Raw genomic sequence first — 24,593 nt, 5'->3', positions numbered from 1 at the left:
AGTTTTGAAATATATAGTCTTCCACCACTATATGTCTTAGATAAAATCCTTAAATGTTATCATGTGGCAGTAATACTTTGATCATTTACTTAAATAGCTAGTACTCCCTCCGTCCCTAAATTAAAAGCCTTTTATTATTATTATTATTATTATTATTATTATTATTATTATTATTATTATTATGTGAGTAATAAACGGTAGAAAGAAGATTTGTATTAAGGGACGGAGGGAGTATCAATTAACAGAAAAAAAAAAAATATTATAACTAGGAAATTTCTTGTGAGTTAAAAAATTGCGAGTATAATGACTACAACTCCAATTACAATATAAAGTACATATTCTATACTAAGTATACTCTCAACCATGGTACTTATACTAGTTCTAAAAATGTTAGGTTGAATTGATAAGACTAAGGGGCCGTTTAGTTGGGGGTATTCAAAGAGAAAGGAAATCAATTACCCTGATTCCATTTGTTACTGTTTGTTAATCATTTTTTTCCCATTTCCTTTACCCCAAATCCTTCCAATTTGATTCCACACCCCCTAGTTATTTCCATTCCCATTCCCATTCCCATTCCCATTCCCTAGCCACCACCACATCCCCACCTTCTTACCTACACACCACCGGGAAACCCAACACCACCGCACTACCCATGCTTTGCCACCTTTCTAATGACCCTCGTCGCATCTCTAACGACCCTCGCCGTCTCTCCCCTCCCCGCAAAAACATCCCCAGCCCCATAAAACCCTAGAAACCCCTCCTTATCCCCGTAAAACCGTTGTTCTAGTCGTCCGTCCATCCCTCCACCATCAAAACCCTAGAACAACGGTTTTACGGGGATAAGGAGGGGTTTCTAGGGTTTTATGGGGTTGGGGGATGTTTTTTAGGGAAGGGGAGAGTTTTACGGGGGGTTGGCGAGGGCTTGGGAGAGGCGGCGAAGAACCTGAGAGAGGCGGTGAAGAGCGACGGTGGTGGGAGAGGCGCAGCGAATGGTGGGATAGCTAGAAAAGGTCGGAAGTGAAGAAGATAGGTTGTTGTGTGGGGGTGGTCTGGTGGTGGAACTAGTGGTTTGATTCCCTTTGTTTTTTACAACAAACAGCATAAGAAATTTAACGGATTTTCATTCCATCCTCTTTCTTTTCCTTTGTTCATTCCATTTCGATTACCCCATGCCAACCAAAGTATGCTCTAATTTCGGGACCGCACCTCATGAGTTGAACCGAAAACCCCCAAATCAGTTTTACCCAGATCAATTTTCCTAATTCCCTCATTCCCTGATCCAAGCTTAGAACTCAACACGCTTGTGATAGGCTGCCAGCGAGCTGAGTCGGTCGATCCTTCTCATCGGTCGCCGGCTAGCCACTACGGCCATCAATCCCAAAGAGACCTAGGTTTGAATCGATTGTTGATGCACCGCCTTTGGACTCTTGCTGACGAGTTTGCAATTTGCGGTAATTTGGGCTTATTTTGTGATCGGTTTTGCGGTGTTGACAAACCTAATAAACTCTTTGTTCCTCTTCTAGGAGCTTATGTAAGTTTTAGCTTCTTTATGTTCTCTTCCTCTTTTAGCTCTTATTGTGGAAGATGGATTGCCAAAATTTGCTACATGTCGTTGCACTTATTCACCTAAATGACAATTACAATAAAAGTACAGTTAATTTTGCTACCAATAATTGTCCCCGAACTATCTACAATCAAGATAAGAACTTGAAAGAGGAGGCCGGGTAACCTTTGTTTTAAAAATGGTGAGTTTGTCTTTGCAGGGGCTAAGAATATCGAGGATTGAAATTTCTATGTTTTGGATTACTTATGAATGAGGACAATAAATTTATGTTATGAAATCTTACTATTGCTTTGGAATTGAATCTTGCAGCATGTGAAGGTCCAATATTATGAACAAACTAAGCAACTTTGCTCCTTAGTCATTGAGTTTGATAATAGAAATCCTAGAGCACTTTATAGAAGAGCTTTAGTGGAGTTCAAACTTGAAAGAGGCCTATGATGAATTTATGACCTTGGCAAGGCAGCCAAGGCAAGCCTAGTAACCAAGACATCCTCCGTGAGTTGGAGAAAGTGAAGGGCCTAGGCTGTGAGGGTAGTAAGCTCAATGGTAAGAGGGGTGTTGATTCCATCTTGTCTCACTACCCAACCACAACAAAAAGGGGGAAATCAATGAATCATATGTTAGCCTAGTTTGTGACCCTGTGAATCACAGCGATAATTGTTCCGGGGTGGAACCGAAATGATGATCATGGGCCAACCCTAAGCATCTCAGTTAATAAGAGCATCAGAGAGTAAGAGAAATAGAAGAAACAGGGAAAGTGAGAGAGAGAGAGTCATACTATATGACATTGAGAGAGTCAGTCCCTTATGGTTTCCACCTTATCCTATTCGAATTTCAATCATGAAAAGACATTGATGAGTTTCTTTAACCAATATACTAATTCTATCAGGATAGGCATTATGAAATTCATAAGGATACGGATCCCAAAGGTCCAAAAGTCCTATCATCTCCGATATTATGGATAGTGTTTACGATGGAGTTTGTCATCTCCCATATTTGTTTTGCTTAGCAAGTCCTGAAAGTTGTACCCCTATCCCCTGGTATAGTTCTTGTGTTAGTATGGCTAAGAGAGCTAAACTCTCTCCTTGTTTTAATTGTAGTAGTCTCGAGTCCGTTGGGGCTAGTCTCCTTTTTCCACTTTGTCAAAAAATAAATAAATAATGTTAGTCCTAAAAATATACTTCATACTAATACGGTACTTCGTATTTCAAATTCCTCTTTATTTGTTCATCTCATTCACTTTTACAGATTTGTGCTCATTTTCAATTTTGAGATGCACTCACCGCTCTACTTCTTTCTAGTGTTGCTTCTACCTTCTTGTAAAGCTACTATGCAGTTTGATAATCCCTCCGTCTCAAAAGTTCTTCGGATTTCATTTTAACTATGCACGTTTTCCAATATAAGACTTTGACCATGAATATTGTTAGTTGTACATTAAAAAAAGAATATAGCAATTGAATCACATAAGATTCATTATGATCACTATCTTATGTTGCATGTATTTAGAGTAATTTTGGAAAACTATAATCTCATTTTTGTAGCTCTTTGATTATCATGTAATATTCAAGTTTGCTCAACAATTGGAGTAGCCAAATACTTATTATAATATTTATTTAATTATGTCTACAAGATACATGACCGGTAAGGTAGATGGATTTGTGCTATTAGTATGAACACTAAGGCATGTTCTTTTGAGAATCTGGACAGAGCAGAACATGGATCAGCAGAACAAATTTTATTTTTATTATTATTATTATTATTATTATTATTATTATTATTATTAAGATGAGCATAGCATAGCAGATTTAAGCAATGTAGGACTCAGCGGAGCAAATTAAAGTAGAACAAAGCAATGCAGAGCAGAGCAGCTCAAAAGAACAGAGCATAAATGTGTTGTGCGTAGAAGTGAGGACACTACAAGTAAACATGCCAGATTCATGGAGTGGTTATTTGGGTAAAGTAATTAAGCCTTAAATCAATTAGGTCATTTTGAGTATTTGTTAATTTTGGGAAGGGTCATTTCGGGTACAGTTTGGGTCACTTCGGGTTTCGGGTCCGTTCGGGTCAATCAAATCGGGTCGGGTCGCTTCGGGTATCGGTTCAATTATGAGTTGGGTTTATTCGGGTCATGTCAATTCGAGTATCGGGTCAACTCCATTTCGGGTCGGTTATGGGTCGAGTCAGCTTTGTGTTCGGGTCAATTTCAGTTTACGTTTTCGGGTCACGGGTTAGGTCATTAGGGTCGGGTTAGGATTGTCAACTCTATTTTCAACCTATGGAACAACTTTCTTCAATTGTTGCATACCAGAAAAGGCGTAAGACATTTCGGACATAATATTTCGCAATGAATGTTGCTTTCCAAATGAATCCAAATATTAACTCCTTCATTTTGTGATAGTCGCAACACTTTCCTTTTACATCTGTTTTATAATAATTGTAACACTTTCTTATCAAATAAGGACCCACCACCCACTTATATTTTATTATATATCTCTCCTACAAACCCCACTTACAGTAGTTTTTTACTCCGTATTATTTATCTCTCCTACCAATCCCACTTACAATATTTATTTTATTATTTCACTCGTCTACTAACAACAACTCAATATATATGCTTACCAACTATACTTTACATTAATTTCCACTTTGTCATATTTCTCTCTCTAGAATTCTTGACAGGGAAGAGTCGTATCCCCAAATCAAAAGTAATTCCTAAATCCCCTAACTAATGTAGATAGGGAAGTAGGGTAGAATCCACAGAGAAACGGATCTTTCTATTCCTAATTAACTAATATAATCTAGATTATGAGGTAACCAATATTTATATTTGAATAATAAACTAAACTACGGAGATCAAGAATAAGGAGAAAATAATATATAAAAGGATCTAGAGCATAGGTTCACCAATAAATAATATTCCAAGGTAGAATATAATAATCATTCATCAATGCATATATTAATAAGATTATAAAGGGCTTTCGCTACGTATTATAATCACACAATTAATTTACTGGTATTAAATCTCGTCTTTCAAATCTCGACCTAACCATTTATAAATTAACCTGCCTATTGAAACTAGACCTAAACATCAATTCTCATCTGTCGAATCTCGAATCAATATTGTCAAACTCATGCATAAAAGATCAGGCCTAATCTAGTCACATAGCATTAAATCAATCAATAGGAAATTAATCTAGCATTGATAATTAACAACAATGAATTACCCCTTCATATTATTTATGGATCCCCATAAACCCTAGAAAGAAAACTACTCACACATAATAGAAACTAAACTAATCAAAGCAATAAAGCAAGACATGATTAAAGGAATAAAATAAACAACTAAGATTAAGAGAAGAGAAATCGTTACCAAAATAAATCTGGAATTAAGAGTAGATTAAGAACAAAGGTTTTAGAGAAAGAAATCTAATAAAACAATTAAGAGAGTAAAAGAGAGAGAGAGAGAGAGAGAGAGAGAGAGAGAGAGAGAGAGATCCCCTAAAATCGTATTACGGAGGAGTATTTATACTCCGTACAAATCCTAAACTAAAACAAAATAAAACGACGCTAATCGTCTCCTAATATTTGCACGCGCCCGATCGGGCGCGCCTTTTTGCTCTTCAAGTTGAATCTCGCGCCCGGCCGGGCGCGCCTCCGGGCGCCAGCCTCTTTGGCCGGGCGACTCTCTTGGGCCACTATTTGGACTACGATTGGGCTCCAATTCTTCGGGTCAATCTGAGTTTTCTCTTCCGGTCTTGAATACTCGGTCCAAATGCCCCGGTATCAACTATACCGAGCCCTTAATCACCGGTTCGATGGCTTTAACCGACCCTGGGCTATAAAATCCGGTCGTGCTTCTCCAATGCTTGTGATTGCTCCAAAATACCTCGGGAAAATACTCCAAAAGTGTAAATCCCTGCAAAAGTCAACCAAATCTACGAAAACACTAGAAAACACCAATTAGTAATAAAAGTGGCTCTAAAGAGCCAAAAACACTACTAATTATGACCAAGGGACGGGGGTAAAATACTATATAAAATAGACACATCAAACTCCCCCAAGCCAAACCTTTGCTTGTCCCTAAGCAAAGATCTCATCAATGAATCAATAAATATGCTTCACCCCAAAAGTAAAAATCAAGCACAAACGATCCAGGGTAAATCAAATAAACATGCTTCAACATCAACCAATCAAATCCATCTGACTACCAATCTTCCCTAACAATTGTCAAATAGAGCAAACCACAAGAGCATATAGAATTCAAGATTAGTGCTCACACACTCAACTCTCATTTATGTGGCGAGTAAAAGATGTACTCGATCGCTCTCCAACCAACCCTTTATGTGAACAATGCCCTCCCAACTCACACTCTCGTGCGTATAAAACAATGAACGCTCAACCTACTAGTCGACTCGAAATATGTCAAATCATAACTTGCATTGATAAACAACACTTTCACATTCATACAATTTTATGCACAAAGGTCGGAAGGTCTTTAAAGCTTGTAATGTAAGGCTAGGGTAAAGGGTAGGATAAATTTGGGAATAAGTGAGATAAAGCTATGCTTAAGGGAGCGAATACTAATAAAGCCCATAATCAAAATAAATAATGATCAACATCTCCTACATAACCAACTCTAACATCAACCAAATATACTCCAAACATAATAAACAATCCCAACACTTACAACTTCACTCATAGAAATATAATAATGAAGTGTAGTGAATAACAAACTTTATTTCCAAACTTGAATTTTTCATTGAAGCTCTTTTTTTTTTTTTTCCTTTGATCAACCTCCAACTAGAACATTTGAACATCTTTTTTTTTCTTTTTTTTTTTCTATTGAAGTTCACTTATTTTTTTTACATTTTTTTTCTTGAACTTCTCTTTTTTTTTCCATAACATCATGCTTTATTTTATCAAGAAAATATAACTCTCAAACTCATCAAAAATAAACATGATCAAAAACAAAACAACTTCTCAAAAACCCACCCAAATTGAGCAAATAATAAGCACGCTACAAACTCCCTCACCTCACTCACTAATAGCTCCCCCAAGCCAAGCTTGGGACTAGTAACCAATTGGGCAAAATAGACTTGTAATGTGGCTAATAAAACAACAAAAAGTCAAGGCAACAACATGGGTAGTGTAGGGAATAAATTCAAGCCTTAAATCACACTAGCTTGAACCCCACTGTGATCATACACTAAAGTACGGTGGCGTCCAAAAGGGAAGAAGATAGAGCAAAAGAGTCGCCAACAAGTTTTTAAGGAACTTGTAAACCGTAAGCATACTTGTGGCTTACCCATATGCTACAAGGCACAAGCTTTAAGGCAGGTTTTGCATCTGTCTTAAATTCTTGATATTCTGCAATTTCTTTCTTAAGATTAGTGTTGTCCATTAGTATTGTGGAATAAGTTTTATCAATTTCTTTCTTAAGATTATAGCAAGTTTCATACCCGTTTTTGTACAATCTAGTGACCTCTGGTTTGAAATTAATTATAATAAAAGAGCTATCAAAGAAAAAACAAAGTGCAATAGTAAGAAACAAACTAAAATTGAAAAAACAACAATTGTCGTCGTCGAGCGCAACCAACTAATTAACAAGTGAGCCAGAGAAACCCAGGACCAAGGAACTTTACGAATTTAACACACCAAAAAAGACTCAACAGCCGCCCGCAATTCCAAAATGAACCACCAAACCGAAATGTCCATTGAATTTGAATTCAGAATCAAAGAAAGAAGAGACGCACAATCAGAATGAATCTGAATCTTCAAGAATCCTTTGTGAACTGCCGCCTGAAGTCCTCATAAACAAGTTTGTAGCTCAAATTGTAATGTCGACCCAAGCAAAAAGGCCCTACTTCCTCCACCCAAAACCTCCGAAGAATAAAGGTCACGGATAACCCAACCTACCCCATCTCATTGTCCATGTAGAATTGTAAACTCAGAGTGGACATATTTTATTCTTGATTATTGAAGGACAAAACCGCTATTTAAGTAGAAGTTACGACCCTGTTTGTTCACCTTATTTCCACTAATGTCAGGATTAATAAGTTCAGATAAGTTAATATAAGGGTTAATAAGTTCAGATAAAATAAGTTTAAATAAGACAAGTTCAAGAAAAATAAGTTCAGATAAGTTGTGATAAGGGTTAATCAAGATTACCCAAGTTTAATTTATAACTAAAATAAATTCTAATAAGGTCGAATAAGTTCAGATAAAATCAAATAAGTAAAAATCAAGTGAATGTGATAAAGGCTAGTATATGGTCCCTACATACAACTCCAATTTGTCATGTTTTTATTGGTTAGAATAATAGACCCAAATTCCATTGAAATTCAATTTATATTTGTTGTATGTAGAAACAACATACAACCATTTTATGTGTATCATATTACCCCTCCGTAATTTATTATTTGCTTTACTTTTTTTTTACACTATTTGTTATTACTTGCTCTATTTTCTTTTTTGAATATTTATGATATTGTTTTTCCTCCCCACTAATAATCCCCTCATATCATATTTTAATACTACGTATTTTACATATTCTCTTCTCCCCACTTGTACTTACTTTTGATTTATTATTATTATTATTTTTTCCAATCTATCCCACTTCCATAAGAAAGTAATAATTTTTTTTAATAAAAGAGACGAAATTATATTACATAGGGGTGATTAAGGAGCATCCCTGAGAACCATAATTCAAAAGGGTGTACAGGGTGACCTGCACTAACCAGAGGAAACAAAAGGAAGAAAGCATAGCAAGAGACCAGGCTGCGTAAGGGAGAAAATTACCATGCCTTAGAATCTTAGCTAAGCAACTAAAGACAATAACAAACATAAGTTTATGAACTAGAAATTGAAAGCAAGAAGAAATAAAAGGAGTAGCAGCAGCAGCACGAGCAAGATCTTCAGTTGACAGAAAGAGGTCCGCAGCAGTAGTAGCAGGCCTGTGAGAGGTAGCATCTGCTTGGTCAGGAGTCACCCACCATGGCAACGCAGTGAGCAAGTTCTTCCATGTAGGTTGAAGAAAGAGTAGCAGGAGAGTAGAAATGGTAACCCGTGTCATCTTCAGATCTCAATCTTCCAATTTCAGCTAAGCCATGAGCAAGTTTGTTAGCTTGGCGTTTGACATGAAGAATCGTGACACTCCAATCCTTGTTTAGAAGAGTAACAACATCATTTATAAGGTTGCAAAGCTCATGGTCAATATAGTAGATTGGATTTTCAAGCATATATTTGACGGCCTGAGCATCAGTTTCCAGTTCAAGGAAGCGAATTCCTCTAGCATAGCAGGTAATCAGTCCCTCCTTGATTGCCATAAGTTCAGCAGAGGCAGGACCAAGAGCGTTGATTCTCATTGCAAAACCAATTTGCCACTTGCCTGAGTGACAGCGAATGACACCACCCGCACCTGCTACTCCTAAGCTAATCCAAGAAGCGTCGGTGTTCAGCTTGTAATATCCCCTTTGAGGAGGGGACCAAAACTTAGGAGAGCTTGAAGAAGCAGCAGCAGAATTGACATGAATGGCCTGAGATATAGACAAGGTAATACAATAATCGTGGTGAAATTTATTAAAGCAAGAGTATATGGAATCAGTTATTCCTTCAAAAATCATTTTGTTCCTTCTTGACCAAAGATGCCAAAGAGCAAGGCAAAAAATGATTTTCCAAGAGTGATTTAAATCCAAATTAAAAGTAATCCAATTTTCAAAATCAGAATTATAAAATTCAGAGTAGTTAAAATCAGATTTAGCAAACTTTTCAAAAATAATAGACCAAAGAGCTGAAGAGTAAGGGCATTCTCTGAAGAGGTGAATAAAGTCTTCATTGGAAGAGTTACACCTAGAGCAAATAGGGTCAAAGTGGGGGATTTTGGTAGCTAGAATGGTCCCTATTGGAAGAATCTGTCTAATTATATTCCATAGGAGCATCCTATACTTAAAAGGGATCTTAGTTTTCCACAAAGAAGACCAAGGAAAATTAGCTAAGAAGGAAGAGGGGAAGCTAGGGAGGGGAAGAGAAGAGAAATAAGCTGATTTGATGGTGAAGGAACCGGAGGGGTGAAGAGACCATCTAAGTTTATCCTTAGGGGAGTGAAAGGAGGGTAGAGGGGTAGCAAGAATAGAGGTGATAATATTATGAGGTAGAAGGTGAGAAATGGGTTGGAGATACCACTTGTTGTTTCTAATAATATTCGAGACTCTCCAATGACCTTTATTATTGGGGATAAGGATGGAGTCATCTTTGTAGAAAGGTTTTTCACCAATCCAATGGTGGAACCAAATAGAGGTATCCTCCCCATTCCCAATGGTAATGGCTAATCCTTTTTTAAGAATGTCTCTACCACGAAGAATGTCTTTCCAAATGGTAGAATTGTTAGAGTTAGGAAGACAATCGATGAAATTGGAGTATTTAAGGTATCTTTTAGATAAAATTTGGACCCATAATTTGTTTGGTTGAGTAAGAATTTTCCACCCTAGCTTTGGCCATGAAGGTAAGGTTCCATATTTTGAGATTTCTAATACCTAAACCACCCCCATTAATAGGGTCACAAACGATAGACCAAGAAGTTCTAGGGATGTATCTATTTTTATCAACCCTATTCCAAAGGAATTTTTTAATTCTTTTTTGGAGCTCATTGGTGATAGCATTAGGAAGAACATTAGTTTGCATAGCGTACATAGGAAAGGAATTAAGGACAGATTTAATGAGGGTAGATCGGCCAGCCATATTGAGAAGTTTACTTTGCCACCCTTTAATCCTAGAAGAGGTTTTATCTAGAAGGTCATAATAGTCTCCAATTTTGAGTTTGTTAGGGCTTATCATAATCCCCAAATACTTTCCAAAGGAGGTGGTATTCTTGATATTACAAAATTCATAAATAGACTTTCTTATATTAAAATCCATCTTTTTGGGAAATATAATGGTGGATTTATGAATGTTAATGGATAGGCCGGAAATTTTATTAAAATTATCCAAAACCTTCATCATCACATTAATATTGTCAAGGTTAGCTTTGTCAAAGAGGAAAACATCATCCGCGTAAAAAAGATGAGAGATTTCTAAATCTTTAGCAATTTTCATGGCTTTCCACGATTTATTATTAACAACTTCTTGTATCATACAAGAAAGACGATCTAGACAAAGGACAAAGATGTAAGGGGATAGGGGACAACCTTGTCTAATACCCCTAGAAGGTTTAAAGGAGGTAGTAATTTGACCATTCCAAAGGACCGACATAGATGGGGAGCATATGCAGCTAAGAATAAGATCAACAAGGTTATTAGGGAGATTGATAGCCCTAAGGGTGTCCTCAATGAAACTCCATTCAATGCTATCAAAAGCCTTGGCTAAATCAATTTTAAGAGCCATAATGTTAGCTTTTTTAGAAGACTTATTGAAAAGATGAGCAACTTCTTTGATAATAATAATGTTTTCATCGATAGACCTATTAGGGATGAAACTAGATTGGTAAGGGCTAATGAGATTATTCATTAAAGGTTTTAACCGAGTGGAAATACATTTAGTAATTAATTTGTAAATGGTATTACAAAGCCCTATAGGCCGAAAATCAGCCATGGTAGTAGGGCTTTCTTTTTTAGGGATAAGGCAAAGGTAAGAGTCATTTATACCATTACTAATACAACCATTACGAAAACAGGTTTGGACAAAATCACATATGCTAGCACCAATATCATCCCAATTTTTTTGGAAAAAAATAGCTTGAATCCCATCCGGCCCTGGAGGATTAATAGAATTCATAGCCAGCAGATTGGTTTTGATTTCATCAGGAAGGGGAATAGCACCTAGACTAATGGAGATATCAGAATCTATAACCTTAGGGTATGAGTATCTATTAAGAAGCTGAAGGTCAGGTTGGATAATGACCGAGGAGAAAATTTTGATAAAGTGATCCCTGGCCATATTTTTTAAAATCGTTTAATCAAGAATCCAAGGTTCATTCTCGTCATCAATAGTTTTTAAACAAAGGATCCTGCCACGAGATTTCTTAATTTTAGCAGTGATATGGAAGAATTTAGTATTACAATCAGCATACTTTCGCCAATCCATCCCAGATTTTTGAGCCCAAGAAATACGCTCAGTTTGGTAAATTAAGTTTAACTGATTTAATAAATCTTTTTCCAGATTGAACAGGAAGTTCGAAAAACGTTTTGAAAGGCTACGTTGAATACCATCAATTCTTTTAATTAGATTATTTTTAATCCTAGTAGAATTACCAAAAACATTAAAATTCCAATTTTTAACATTTCGAAGGAATTCATCTCTTCCTTTAATAAAATCAAAATTGTTAGAAGACCAATTATTAGTAAAAAAGGATTTAAAGGCAGTGTGTTCTAGCCATGCTGCTTTACAACGAAAAGGATAATTACCAGAGATATTATTATTAAACAAAGTAACAAGGAGAGGATTATGATCAGAAAAGGTTCTAGGTAAGTGAAATACCTGAGTGTTAGGGAAGGTATTGAGCCAACTCGGGTTTGCCATTGCTCGATCCAACCTCTCACGAATATTAGCAGCCCCTTCTCTAGCGTTATGCCAAGTGAAGGGGTTTCCATGGAAACCAAGATCGACAAAGCAAGCCGCGTCCGCAAGCAAATTGAGATCACGGCATTGCGACATTTTGAAGTTCCTTCCCCCCATTTTTTCAGCTGGCGAGGTGACTTCATTAAGGTCTCCAAGGAGCATCCAAGGAGTGTCATCGGGAGGAAGGTTGTTTCTGAGATTGTTCCAGAGGCGGTGTCTTTCCGTAGCATTTGACGGAGCATGAACACCAGTGAGCAGCACCTCATTGTTATGAGGTTTGAACTTGAAAAGGGCATGGAAAAAATTGATTGTGTTAGAGTTGTAAAGCACTAGTTCAACTTTGTCATTGTACATGAGCCAAATCCCACCCCTTGTACCATTTGGATCAATAAAACGGAGACCATTGAACCCTAAAAGTCTACTAACTTCTAAGGCACGCACTCCATTACTTTTAGCCTCTAAAATGATAAAGATAGAAGGCTTATGAGCAGCAATAATATCCCAAGCATGTGGGATAAAGTCATTTCTTGTCGCACCTCGAACATTCCATAAAACAACTTTCATGTTTAAATTTGGAAAGGAGGGGAGTTGAATAAAATCAGATTTGAGTTCCTTCGGAGGGATAGGTGGAAGGGCAATCTTCCAATCCTCCCATTGCTGAGCTTGTTTCGATGGATAAATTTCCATCATCGATAGAGGGAATAGAGATGCTTGAACTTCCCTTGTTGTCAATGCTGATTCCCAGAAGTTGACTTCTAGTCTGAGGCCCACCACAAGTAATAAATTATAAAGGTAGTACTAATTTTAGCAACTTCACTAAATATATATATGAAAGGTAAAACTACTATCATAAATTCATAAGTAGCAGTTTTGCTAGGTAAAATCAAAACATGATATAGCTTGCGAGATGGATTTTCAGTGGACAAAGGTAGGCTGTGAAGGAACCAACATCTACATCCTATTGACATCGCTAAGATGCAGCTAAGAGGAGGCATACGTCCAGAGATCTGGAAACAACCTTTGCAAATTGCAATAAAAAGGTGTAATAAACATTTACTAGAAAATTAAGTAATGATTTGTCTCAGGCAAAAACTGCTACCAAAATTTTAGGACAATAACATAGAATGCATCCCTCTATTAAACCACAAATTATGCTACATTTTTCTCACAACAGATTTACTTAATTTCCAGCACCAGATATGCAAAGCTTCAGTAATAATGCATGTTGGAGCTGCTTCAATCTTTTCTCATTTCTGGCTTTTTGCAATACTTCGTTTTCTAGACTCAAGATGATCAACCTTAGCCTTCCTTCGTTGCTTACTGATACGGATCGATTCATAAAGCCCTCTTTTACGGCGAGACATTGTCAATTCTGACAAATCAGGCTCCTCAGATATCTGATCATTATCAGCTTGATCTTGATCTTGATCTGGAGCCTGGCCATTCTGAATAGTACCAGTTGCAGGGCTGACACCCTGAAGTTCCATTTTCATCTCTTCGTGATGCTGTTTCTCTTGTTTTGACATCTGCACCCATCAATCAGGAGCTTTAAAATTACAAAGAGCGTAGCAACACACAAAGGCGAAACTAAAAGATAAGATTTTGTCCCTTAATGGGCATTTAGGCTAAAGATTAAATGTCAAAATCATTGATTGATCAACCCACATTTGTTAAATCAATAATCGCTCATGAACATAATAACGCAAAATATAAGTGAAAGTGGTACATATTTGACCTAATTTTGCAAATTAGGAAGCACTGTACCCCTTTTGTAGCTTTCTTATAAGCTGCTATCGTCTAGCCTCTAACTGCCAATTGCCAAACTTGACACCACACATTCTAAAACAATGATAATTGATAAGACTTCACTTCTTTTTAATTGACACATTTCGACTTATGCATTGTTCACCCTCTCTTTTGACCGTCATTTATACACAAAGACAACATAATCACGTACGATCTTGTCATATTCATCTTGACACATCAATATTAATATCTATAATTATCAAAAATACAAAAATTGTAAAGGTTCAAAAGACCACCTTTACAATTTTTGAATTTTTGATAATTATAGATATTAATAGTTAAAGGTATACATTAGCAAGTATAACTTAAGTAGTGTCAACTTAAAAGAAACATAAGCAGGTAAAAGAATACCAGATACTTCCTCAGTTTTTTTTTAAAAAAAAAATTGCATAGGTTGAGCACGAAGTTAAACTAAGGAATTGTTTAAAAAAAAAAGTTAAACAAAGGAATAAAATAACCAAAATGCCCATGTGAGTGATGTGACTAAAAATTAAGGAGAGTAAAAGTGAGGTAACAAGGGTAAATATCAATTGTGAGTAACGGTGAAATAGGTGTTTGGTGTGTGAACACAAACAAAAAGTGTATGATAATATAACCATAATAGAATTGGTGCAATTAATAAGCAACTTCCTTATAATAAAAATGGTGAAAAAACAGAGGAAGTATAATATTTCAGCAAACCAATAAAGGTTAGTCAGATCTCAAGTGCAGGCTCATCTTTATAAATGGGACAGAGAGAGAATTTAGCTTAGACTAGCCTTTAATAGCATGCCATCCACAGTTAAAACTTCTAAACCACAAAACCTTTCCATGAAATTGGATAAAGTGGAAGTCAATTCAATTGTAAGCAAACAAGTAACTTCCAAAAGAAATGTACCTCTTTCTTTCTCTCAGCTGCCTTGTTAGCTTCTACACGGCCAGCAACACCATCCAGCAATAGATTCTGAGTGTCATTCTGATCTTCATTCCCAATTGCTGGTACTGGCAATACTTGTTTTCTAGCAGCAGCCTGAAGCTGTTTAATTTTCTGGGCATAATCAGGGGTGTAACCTTCTGCCTCATTATCAACAAAGGGAGAGAGATGTGGCGGCGGGACCCTGCACATAAATTGCATTAATCTACAGCAAACCTAAAGTTTCTTCCAGTCTTACATTAACTTACTGCAATGCCAACAAACCTGAACTGCAAATTAGATTTTCATGATAGAAAATATGGACATTCATCATCCCTTGGATCATGAGGCTTAGCCTATGTTACTCGGACTCTTCATTTCACCTCATGTACCCGTGTCGAACCCTCGACACTCGAACATGGGTAGGACACTTAGACACTTCAATTTAGTTCAAAGGCATTACAATTTTTCACAAAATAGCCGAGTCAGACATTTGGACATGTATCCGTGTCGGACATGTGTTCCCAAGTCCAAGTAACATCGCTTAGCAGAGTTAGCACTAACAACTAATAAACAAATACACAAGACAGTTTCATAGGCAACATCAGCTTTCACAAGTTGACCTTATACCCTTCTTTCTCTACAATCTCTACTGTAGTATTGCGTTTTCGAAGTTGCACCCAATGTTTTTAAAAGTTACATGTAGTACCCATTAGATGCAATAACTGAACACACCATATCCTTTGCAATGATTCACATCAACAAACGGTTAAAAAAACAATCAAACTAAACCATCCTCACTCCACTCCCACCGCAGCAACCACCACCTCCCACCTCCCTCCTTTCTCTCTCTTCCTCAAACCCACCACCATGATCCTCTCCCACTCTGACTATTCAAAACTCCACTCTCTCTTTCCTCAACTACCCAACTCACCTTTCTTGCACCAAAAAGGAAAACAACCCACCCAAAAAACTCGAGGATTTCATTTTTCCTTGAAAATTTGACGAGTCAGCATATGAGCGGAGGATGGAGGAGACTAAGCCTACAAAGAGGGAATGCTGATTTTGTTTAATTGTAATTGAGTATAATTTTTGTCATGTTTTCAGTTGATTATTGGATTAATGCTTAATGGAGATGTAGATGTGTGTATAAAATAAGAATGATATTTGCTTATTGGGTATGTATGACAATTGTATGTGCATATCAACAATTGTTGAGTGGCCATTGAGGTGCTAGTTGCGGCGATGGATGCAATTAAGAGAGAGGGTGTTAGTGGCTCTACTAGTTGTGATAGAAGTGGTTTGGAGGTTGGAGTTTAATGGAAGAAGGGAATAGGAGTGAGAAGAGGGATGGAGGAAGAAAGGATTTATAAACTTAAGGTGATGTTTTCCAGCAAATTGGAGCAATAAGAGGAAAATGATGAACCTAATGTCAAGGTAACAGGCTAACAGCAAGGTTATATTGTGTTCACTTATTGGACCTAAGGCATACAGCAGGTAACTTTCAAAAACATTGGGTATGGCTTAGAAAATCCAATTCTAGGGGGTTATAAACTTATAATGTAGAAAAACCCGAGACATTTTATATCCAAATATGCTTTCATATTTTTTTAGAATAGCATGTGTCAAGGCCTCCAAGGCCCTTGATATGAGGACCGAACATGCCTTTTCAAGTTTAATGCAAAGTCAAAAAAAGTGAGAAATCCACAAGATAGGTCAATATTGCAAATAAATAGCAGCCATAAAGCATTCTTGGGATCAAAGAAAATTTAAACGGAGACACAAAGGAGGGGGGGGGGGGGGGGGGGAGGGGTAAAAACACTATTTTAGTACATACCTTCCCACCAGATAGTCCTCAGTAGGCAGTATTATACGAGCATTTACAGAATCAAAGACCCATTGAGGCTGGATATATTCTCTAGAGAGAAACAAATGATTTTGAGTCGGACGATCAACAATCTACAGGACCAAAATATACTATTAGAATACAGTCCCATTCAAAAGTACAAACAGCAATATAAAGGAAAAAAAAGAGGAGAAGGGGGCAGGTGGGACCACAAAATACAATCATCTTAAACCCATGTACATTTTAGGCAAGTCCTATGAACTAAAACACAATCTATGATAAAATAGCATGCCAGCAATCCTACTTCAAAGAATATCAATAGATCAGCAAGGACCATGATATGTGGTAATGGGAATGTCTTTAGAATTATTCAGTATTTACAGCAACATTATTTCTAACCTGACGGTAATGCAATCTTATCTAGTCAACAAATGCATATCAGTTTCCTAATTATAACTTAATAAAGAGAAGCAGTAACCAACAAAGAAAAGAGTTTGATAGCATGCCGGTCATATTCAGTACTCCTATCAATCCAGAACTTCCACCATAAAACACTCTTAACCCTGTATAAACTTTAATCGCCGATGCAAGATGCCAAACCTAAAATAAAATTCATTATTACACAGATTCACCCACATTATCACTATCAATCTAGAAATACTGAATAAACGATGTGATTCCACCGTTCTGAAAGTTCTTAACACTTATAATTGTCCATTTCAGAAAGTTAAGCACTTTCCTTTTATTCCATTTCCGGCAAACTTTTTTTTACTATCTTATCCCTCTGACCCCCACAATATTTACATAATTTCACTCAATTTGCTCCAAGAATATCCATGTTTTACTTACAATCACCCACCTTTTTACACTTTTTTACTCCATCCACCTTCATCTTACACTAATTCACTACATCAATACTTTCTCCAATTGCATTAAATTGTGGGAAAACAGTAATCATTAAGTACTTCTGAAATGGAGGGCATTTAATGGAGTTGCTTCACCACTAAAGGCACTAAGTGAGGACCCAAAAAACACACAGAAAGAATCCCTTCTGTTATTCAGTGGTTTATTTCCCATGTCACGAGTTCCTTATTTTCATATTTCGTTCTCACACTTTTGTTAGCTGGGTCCCAATAAGCTTATATAATTCAACATTCTACAGTTAGTAACACAAATCGTCAACAATAGGATACAACTACCCTTCATGTACCAATATCACTACACTGAACAGGGGAAATCAGGCTTGCCGGCTTACCTGGTGAGTAATGCTTGTGTCAGATTCCTCAAATGGAGCTCCATCTCCCTCCCAAGAGACCATTCCACCAAAGGCAGAGATCACAAAAAGCAACAGCTCTCGGGGAACCTATAATCAAATAGTTGAACATATGCAAAGTGAATTCACTATGATGCAATTACATAAGATAAAGAGAAGTAAAGCAAAAACTTGGAACACATGAGCAGAAAAAAAACTTTACCAAAAGCAATAGGTAATAATATGAATATACACAAGAAAACATACAAACCAAACAAGAAATAACATAAATTAGACTGCCTTAAAAAAGCCAGGCCACTTAAATAATCACCTCCTCCCCTGGGGGGAGGCCTAACACAAAGCCACAAATTTAATAAAATAATTCCTATCTACAATCTACATAAGCTGAGAAGCACATGAGGATGCATATACACAATCAGAATTAGTAACCGAGTAATTCATCATTAATTAGCTAAGGGTTGTAAGTCTTGTAACCACTTCAGGTTATTTTGCCTTACACGTGATGCATGAAAGGAAAAGAATATTCAATTGAATCAATTCTAGGACTAGAACAATATTGTTAATAGGGATTTTGTAAATATCACCTCTCGCCCCAAGAAGAATCTCATGTTCTTAAAAAGTGACCTGCACTCCTTTGTTTCTTCATCCGCATCATCCTCAATCTCAGTTTCTTCAACAAGATGCATTAACGCTCCAGGCTCACAAGGGACCAGCTGATGTTGAAGTTGTGCAAGCGTTAGCTGTGATTCATCTAATTTACTAGATAATTCATGGCCTTCTTGCTCCTTGGATCTATTGGCAATGTACCTTGAAAGTGCATATAGATCTGTAGAAGAAATGAAAATAAGTATTAAAAAAAAGTTGATAAAATATATACATATTAGCTTCTAAGAAACTTTATGTACATGAAGCATCCTTCAATAGCATTCTGAAGATTCATGAACCACATCATATTTGTTAATTTGATTGTGGATTTAGCAACAATATATAGGGTATCTAGCTAGGATTTCACAGCCTTTTTACCAGATTCAGCAAGAAACAATATTCCCTTGTCATGCCGAATCACAAAAATTATCCTTTATATTACAAGGCAATTGACAATTCCCATGAAAAATATTAGCCTAAAACTATTTTCCAAGAAGATCAATTATAATTACCAAGAGCAAGGCAAAGTTCCATATTTGAAATGTATTCTACCATGCTGTATTGAGAATTTACATAATTCGAATTTTTTAAAAACACGCATCTCCCACTCAAGCACTACCATGTCAACAACATATTTCCCACACTTATAATCTCCCAATAAATGAAAGCAAGTCATCATTGGGATGTGATCTCTGGTTGAGTGAACCACATGAAAAAGCGAGTTGATCACCAGCTTTTAGATATTCTCAGTTTCACTGCATCATCACCATCAACTCATGGTGATTCATATGATAAACAATTCCTCAAAGACTTCCTCCAATAAAGTCCCCCATGACAAAGGTGCTAAGAGAGGATTACTTTAAATGTAGAATAGACATAATTAAAAGTTAAAAATGAGATATTAAAGAATAATTGTAACCTCTAAGCATTGGTATGTAGTTTCAATTTTTTTTTTTTTAAAAAAAAAAACCTATCTCTAACCCATGTATACACCAAATTAAGCAATACAATTAATAGTCTCCCCTAATTAAATTTAGACTCCATGAAGGGACTAAAGGACTCTCTCTTCCCAGTCAAAAAAAGATATCATAAAGGTACTGTTGTCTTTCTCAACTTCACCACTAGCTACGAATGGTTATTCATGTTTCAACAACAGCAACAAACCCATAGGATAGGAAACATTTACAAGAGTATACATAAATTATTTGATATCCAATGGTTAATTTTTATAGAATTAAAAGTTTTTTAATGTTACATACATCTATAAAAGTGAATAGGCCATACACAAAAAAAAAAAAAAAAAAAAAAAAAAAAAAAAAAAAAAACAAAACAAAACAAAACCCTTAGGCAAACAGAAAGGTTTTTCTTAGCTACCTACAATATTACATCAAAGACAGGTGGGCATAAAGAGGAATACTAGAGCCTCTATTATAAAGCCATAACACTAGCTGAAATTTTCACAGGATTCTCTTGCAAATCAGAAAAACTAACAGCCTTACTACTCCTTAAAGCCTACACATCTGTATTTTACATGGTTTCACTAAATAGATGTGAAAATGGAATAATGGATTAAAGTTAATGGGCCTAAGTTACTCACTTAATCCAAATTTAATACCATTAACCCAGGTGAAGTATCTCAGGCCATGGAATACTAATACTATTGCGGCTTCAACAAAGGCGTATTTATCATCGGCTCAATTTCGGAAATTTTAACACTATTTGTCTTGAGAATATCCAATTACTGAATTAAGTAAAGGGGAAGAAGGGGAGAGAGCTCGGAAGGGTTGTTACCTGCTGCTAATGCTTCCAATCGAGGATCAAGAATTGGTGGATACTTCACATCTATGGAGTGGTAAAGTTTGAAGTTCACAAAAGCAAGAAGAGTCTGCAGCAATAATAATAAAAAGAATGATTACAAAGCACATGAGAGGCCGGCATTATTTTTTGGAAAAATTGTAAATAACCACCCCTCAAATCACCTAAAATTGATTTTTACCACCCCTTTTTTTGTTTATTTTAAATAACCACCCCTTAAAGTAAAAAAAATTAGAAATCACCACCCCTTAACTAAAAGTTCAATTTTTAAAAATAAAAACAATGATTTTCGTGTCAAAACTTAGAATACTAAAGTTTTGGGGTTCACTTTTGGTCCTATGGGTTCAATTTGAGGTCAGAATTTAAAAATATATCGGAAATGTCTCGTTTTGCATGGTGAAAGTTACCTTGATTTGCATGAAACTCTCAATATGAGGCATTTTCGATACTTTTTAGGGTGTTTTGACCTCAAATCAAGCCCCAAGGGCCAAAGTGACCCCCAAAACCTCAGTAGACCAATTTTTGACATGAAAATCCATACCTTTTAGTCAAGTGGTAATGATTTATAATTTCTTTTACTTTAAGGGGTGGTTATTTAAAATAGGGGCTGTAAAGTCAATTTTAGGTGATTTGAGGGGTGGTTATTTACAATTTTTCCTTTTTTTTAGTATGCCAAATACCAAAAAATTCTACAAACAGCCAAAATCTATAATATAATGCTTACTTGATGCAAGCCATGGAGTAAATCAATCAATAGCAGTACAACCAGATAGTACAGGAAAAAATCATATCAACCCTTTACTTTTGGACATAGTCAGATATTTTCTGTCCAATTAGCTAAAATAAAAACCAGAAACCCAAAATAGGAAAGACAGAGAAAAGAAATTGAAGCATCGTTACCTCATAGTATTCCAGAAAGGTTAGCATGACATTAAAATCAACATCATCAGTCACGACTTGTTGAATTGAATGAGGGGCAATCCAAGTAATTTTTTGTCCGTCCACCTCTACCTAACACATAGATAAGTTCATTTGAACAAAATTAGCAGATATAAAGTATGCAGTACTTAAAAATATGGCGTAAAATCAATGTTGGATTTATTCACACCAAGGTATTAAACTGCAGATGCAATCACAATTGCAATTCAGGTTAAAGAGCCACTATCACAGGCAGTGCAGATGTTTAAAGTATTTCCAGCCTAAAATCACAGCTAAGATAAGCTCCACATTTACACTGCAGTAGCAGTGCAGTGATGAGGCTGAAATTCAATACTCTGATTAAGATTGGAAATAGATATAGTCAAAACATGCCTAATGTACCTGATAATAGATGCCTTTCACTGAAATGAAAGTCTTGCGTAACTTGTTGGTCCGAGCAATGTATGCTTGCCATTCATGACTCAACCTAAACAGAGCCAACAAAACATGTATATGAAAGTGAACAATTAGTCAATGACAAGTTGAGCGGTGAGAAGGTAAATATTATGAGCAAAGAAGAAGAAAAAATCACCATCACTGACCTACGGCAATTATGGATACGTTTTACATCAACTTTTTCATTTTGTAATGTTGGCAAAGCAGCAAACAGGTGGATCATAGTAAGACAGTCATCCAAATCCCCAAGTGCATCAATAAACCTCGGATACCTAATCACCCCACACACAGGACAAAAAATTGAGATTGATGAAAACACAATAAACCAAACAAGGTCATAAACACAAATACATACCTCTCTAAGATAAGTCTATCTAAACTGTAAGAAGGTTTGTGTTCTTCAAGACGAACAGCACGGGGCTTATTCTTCTTTGATATAGCCTTTTTTATCTTCTTGTCATGTGCCCTAATATCACGGTGTATATCCACAAGTGGATCATGATGAAGGAAAGATATATCCTTAGTATGATAATAAGTTTGATGATTCCCTTTTATTTTCTTCTTCGGATCACGAGGGAAAATACCCTTCCAAATGCATATTTTCCTGTAGAAAACAAAGAACCAAGCATAAATCAAATTAATAACCTAACACCCTGCTCCACAATGCGACAGATGCAGCTACAAGACCAATAAATCCTCGGACAAATCGAGGAACTCCCATTTCCCTCCACAATCATTCCCATTATCAATGAATAACTATAACCAATATACCACCTTAAAAGAGAGGTTCTTTTTGCTCTTAATTAAGTAGTGATAGTGACTTACCATTTTAGTGAAATTCTGGAACTTATAACAGAAATTTAATTAACTAGCTCTCCAATAAGTCAATAACAGAAATTTCATAGCAATTGAAGATAAACCCAATTTTATAAATGGCGAAAAAAAAATTAAAATCTAGGGTTTAAACAAAACACAAAGCAAATAATAATTAAAAGCAAAATTATGTATAGAAACTGAAATTGAATAAAAAAAAAAGTGAATGAATGAGACCTAAAAAGAGGGAGAGTAACTTGGAGACTCTTGACAGCCTGAGAACGAGTAACGTATTTGGCGGCGTTACCTTCCTTTTTCTTGCCCTGAAAAAAAAAATGGAGAGAATAATATGAGGCATTGGAAGAATGTGAAGAAACAGGGTCAGAGCAGAGAGATGAAGCTAACCGCAGGTCTGTAATGCTTCGGCATGGTAGCTTGATGTCGAAGACTGCAACGAAGGAAGGAAAGAGACTGATGAAATATGAACAACTTTACAAAACAACCCCTAAACCCTAATCTAATAAATCCAACAACATACAAATTAATAAACCTCAATCAATAATACAAAACCAAAACCACTCTAAAACCCTAAAAATCAACAAATTACAAATAAAATTAGATAAAATCCTAAAAATTAACAAAGCACATTACAGTTCATTAAAACCCTAACCTACAAACATTTCAATCCCTAAGGCAGGGTAGGAGGTAAATGAGGTCAAAATTCATAGTTGAATCCTAACATTGGGTTGTGCAATACATTTGCGACCAATTTTGATTCAATTATCTCAAAAAACACATAATTTTAGGATTCAATAATCAATTTAAGCTCATAATTTTCATTTCTTTTGGTTATGATGGTTTCATAAGCTTAGAATTTAGCACAAATAGTTAAGATTTTGGAAACCTACAGTTAATGCAGTGACAATTAAATTAGTTTGTGAAATTGATATGATGATAACAAAAACCAAACAACGTACCTCAAGCTGCTTCAATGGGGGATACGTGAAGTGCGCTTCAATGGAGAACGTTGGATAACTGAAAGAGAGGTAGGGTTGAAGGCCTTGTAGCCCTATTAAAAGACACGACCCGCCACAGTTATAAATGGGTCGGATCTGTCTAAGAAACAAAATGGGGCAGATGTCTACTAAGAGCAACTCCAAGTCTCTGATGGTTAATAAAACAGAAAAGGGATTAGCTTGCAAATATTAAAAAATCTTAAAATACTAGCTTTACCATTGTTGCACACCGTGTTGATTAGCTTTGGATCCCTATTCATATTCAAGTTGAAACCGATCATAGACAACTTGAGATGCTAAGACAAAAAGAGAATGAAGGCTTTACTTCTTTCTTTAATAAATGGAGAGAAACTTCCGCCAAGATGATTGAGGTCCCCACCGAAAAAGAATCCGTGAGGATGTTTATCAAGAATCTCCAAGAAAAGTATTCAAAGCACTTAAAATATCAACACAACTTGAATACTTTCAAGGTCGTCTATGACATAGGTATCGAGATCGAAGATGACCTCGCAAAGCAAAAAGCTACTAACAATAGCAACCACGGTGGCTGGAAAGGAAAGAAGAGCGACAATCCTTCTTTTTCCGAAAGCGCCCACTCTAGTAATAATGTTAGTACCTTTGACCATAATGATGTCTTAGCCGTGGACAATCAAGGATCTAAAAAGAAACCCCAGCGAGAGTTCACATCCATTGGAATGACCTACGATGCTGCTTTCGATCGTCTTTATGATCGAGGATTAATCAAACCTATTGGCCCTACCGAGGATCCAACACCAGAAAATCGATCTTCGAGATGGAATCCAAATTCCTATTGCAAGTACCATCGAGGAAACGGTCATACCACCAATGAATGCTACAGGTTTCAAAATCTCATTCAAGATCTCATAGAAGCAAATAAGATCCCATTGCCTCTAGCTAGCGAGAAGACTGGATGATGTCGGAGCAAACAACACAAGACAAGAGGCGAGCTTCAATGACAAGATTTCATGACCTCTTTT

At 36.3% G+C, this 24,593-nt stretch overlaps 2 protein-coding genes and 1 long non-coding RNA gene across 3 annotated transcripts; 1 reads left to right on the top strand and 2 right to left on the bottom strand.

The window, feature by feature from the left end:
- The first annotated feature begins 877 nt into the window (after positions 1-877).
- Positions 878-2,740, top strand: LOC145559514 (uncharacterized). The gene is made up of 2 exons (XR_014092743.1): positions 878-1,745; positions 1,874-2,740. It is a non-coding gene; the product is annotated as an uncharacterized LOC145559514 (long non-coding RNA).
- An 8,769-nt stretch (positions 2,741-11,509) lies between these two features.
- Positions 11,510-12,802, bottom strand: LOC145557402 (uncharacterized). The gene has a single exon (XM_081618585.1). It carries the CDS (start codon positions 12,800-12,802, stop codon positions 11,510-11,512), a length of 1,293 nt encoding a protein of 430 aa, XP_081474711.1.
- A 319-nt stretch (positions 12,803-13,121) lies between these two features.
- On the bottom strand, positions 13,122-23,661 carry LOC145558354 (pescadillo homolog). The gene is made up of 13 exons (XM_081619575.1): positions 23,557-23,661; positions 22,985-23,027; positions 22,817-22,902; positions 22,122-22,370; positions 21,913-22,038; positions 21,713-21,797; positions 21,293-21,403; positions 20,369-20,462; positions 18,517-18,758; positions 17,915-18,022; positions 16,651-16,772; positions 14,799-15,018; positions 13,122-13,641 (listed from the first exon to the last, which is right to left on the bottom strand). The coding sequence occupies exons 2-13, from the start codon at positions 23,006-23,008 to the stop codon at positions 13,363-13,365; spliced, it is 1,746 nt and encodes a 581-aa protein (XP_081475701.1). The 5' UTR covers positions 23,009-23,027; positions 23,557-23,661; the 3' UTR covers positions 13,122-13,362.
- Positions 23,662-24,593: the final 932 nt, after the last annotated feature.

The sequence above is a fragment of the Chenopodium album genome, chromosome 9 (assembly GCF_948465745.1).
Source record: "Chenopodium album chromosome 9, dcCheAlbu1.1, whole genome shotgun sequence".
NCBI classification, from domain to species: domain Eukaryota; kingdom Viridiplantae; phylum Streptophyta; class Magnoliopsida; order Caryophyllales; family Amaranthaceae; genus Chenopodium; species Chenopodium album.
The sequence above is the reverse complement of the archived record's forward strand: the minus strand, read 5'-3'. Positions and strand labels throughout refer to the sequence as shown.

Bases quoted from the DNA above. Each gene is read 5' to 3' on its own strand.
- LOC145557402 (XM_081618585.1), bottom strand. From the start codon at position 12,802: ATGGAAATTTATCCATCGAAACAAGCTCAGCAATGGGAGGATTGGAAG.
- LOC145558354 (XM_081619575.1), bottom strand. From the start codon at position 23,008: ATGCCGAAGCATTACAGACCTGCG. The intron at 22,903-22,984 runs GTTAGCTTCATC...TTTTTTTTTCAG, and splicing joins CGAAGCATTACAGACCTGCG to GGCAAGAAAAAGGAAGGTAA. The intron at 20,463-21,292 runs GTAACGATGCTT...TTATTGCTGCAG, and splicing joins CCTTTCTGGAATACTATGAG to ACTCTTCTTGCTTTTGTGAA.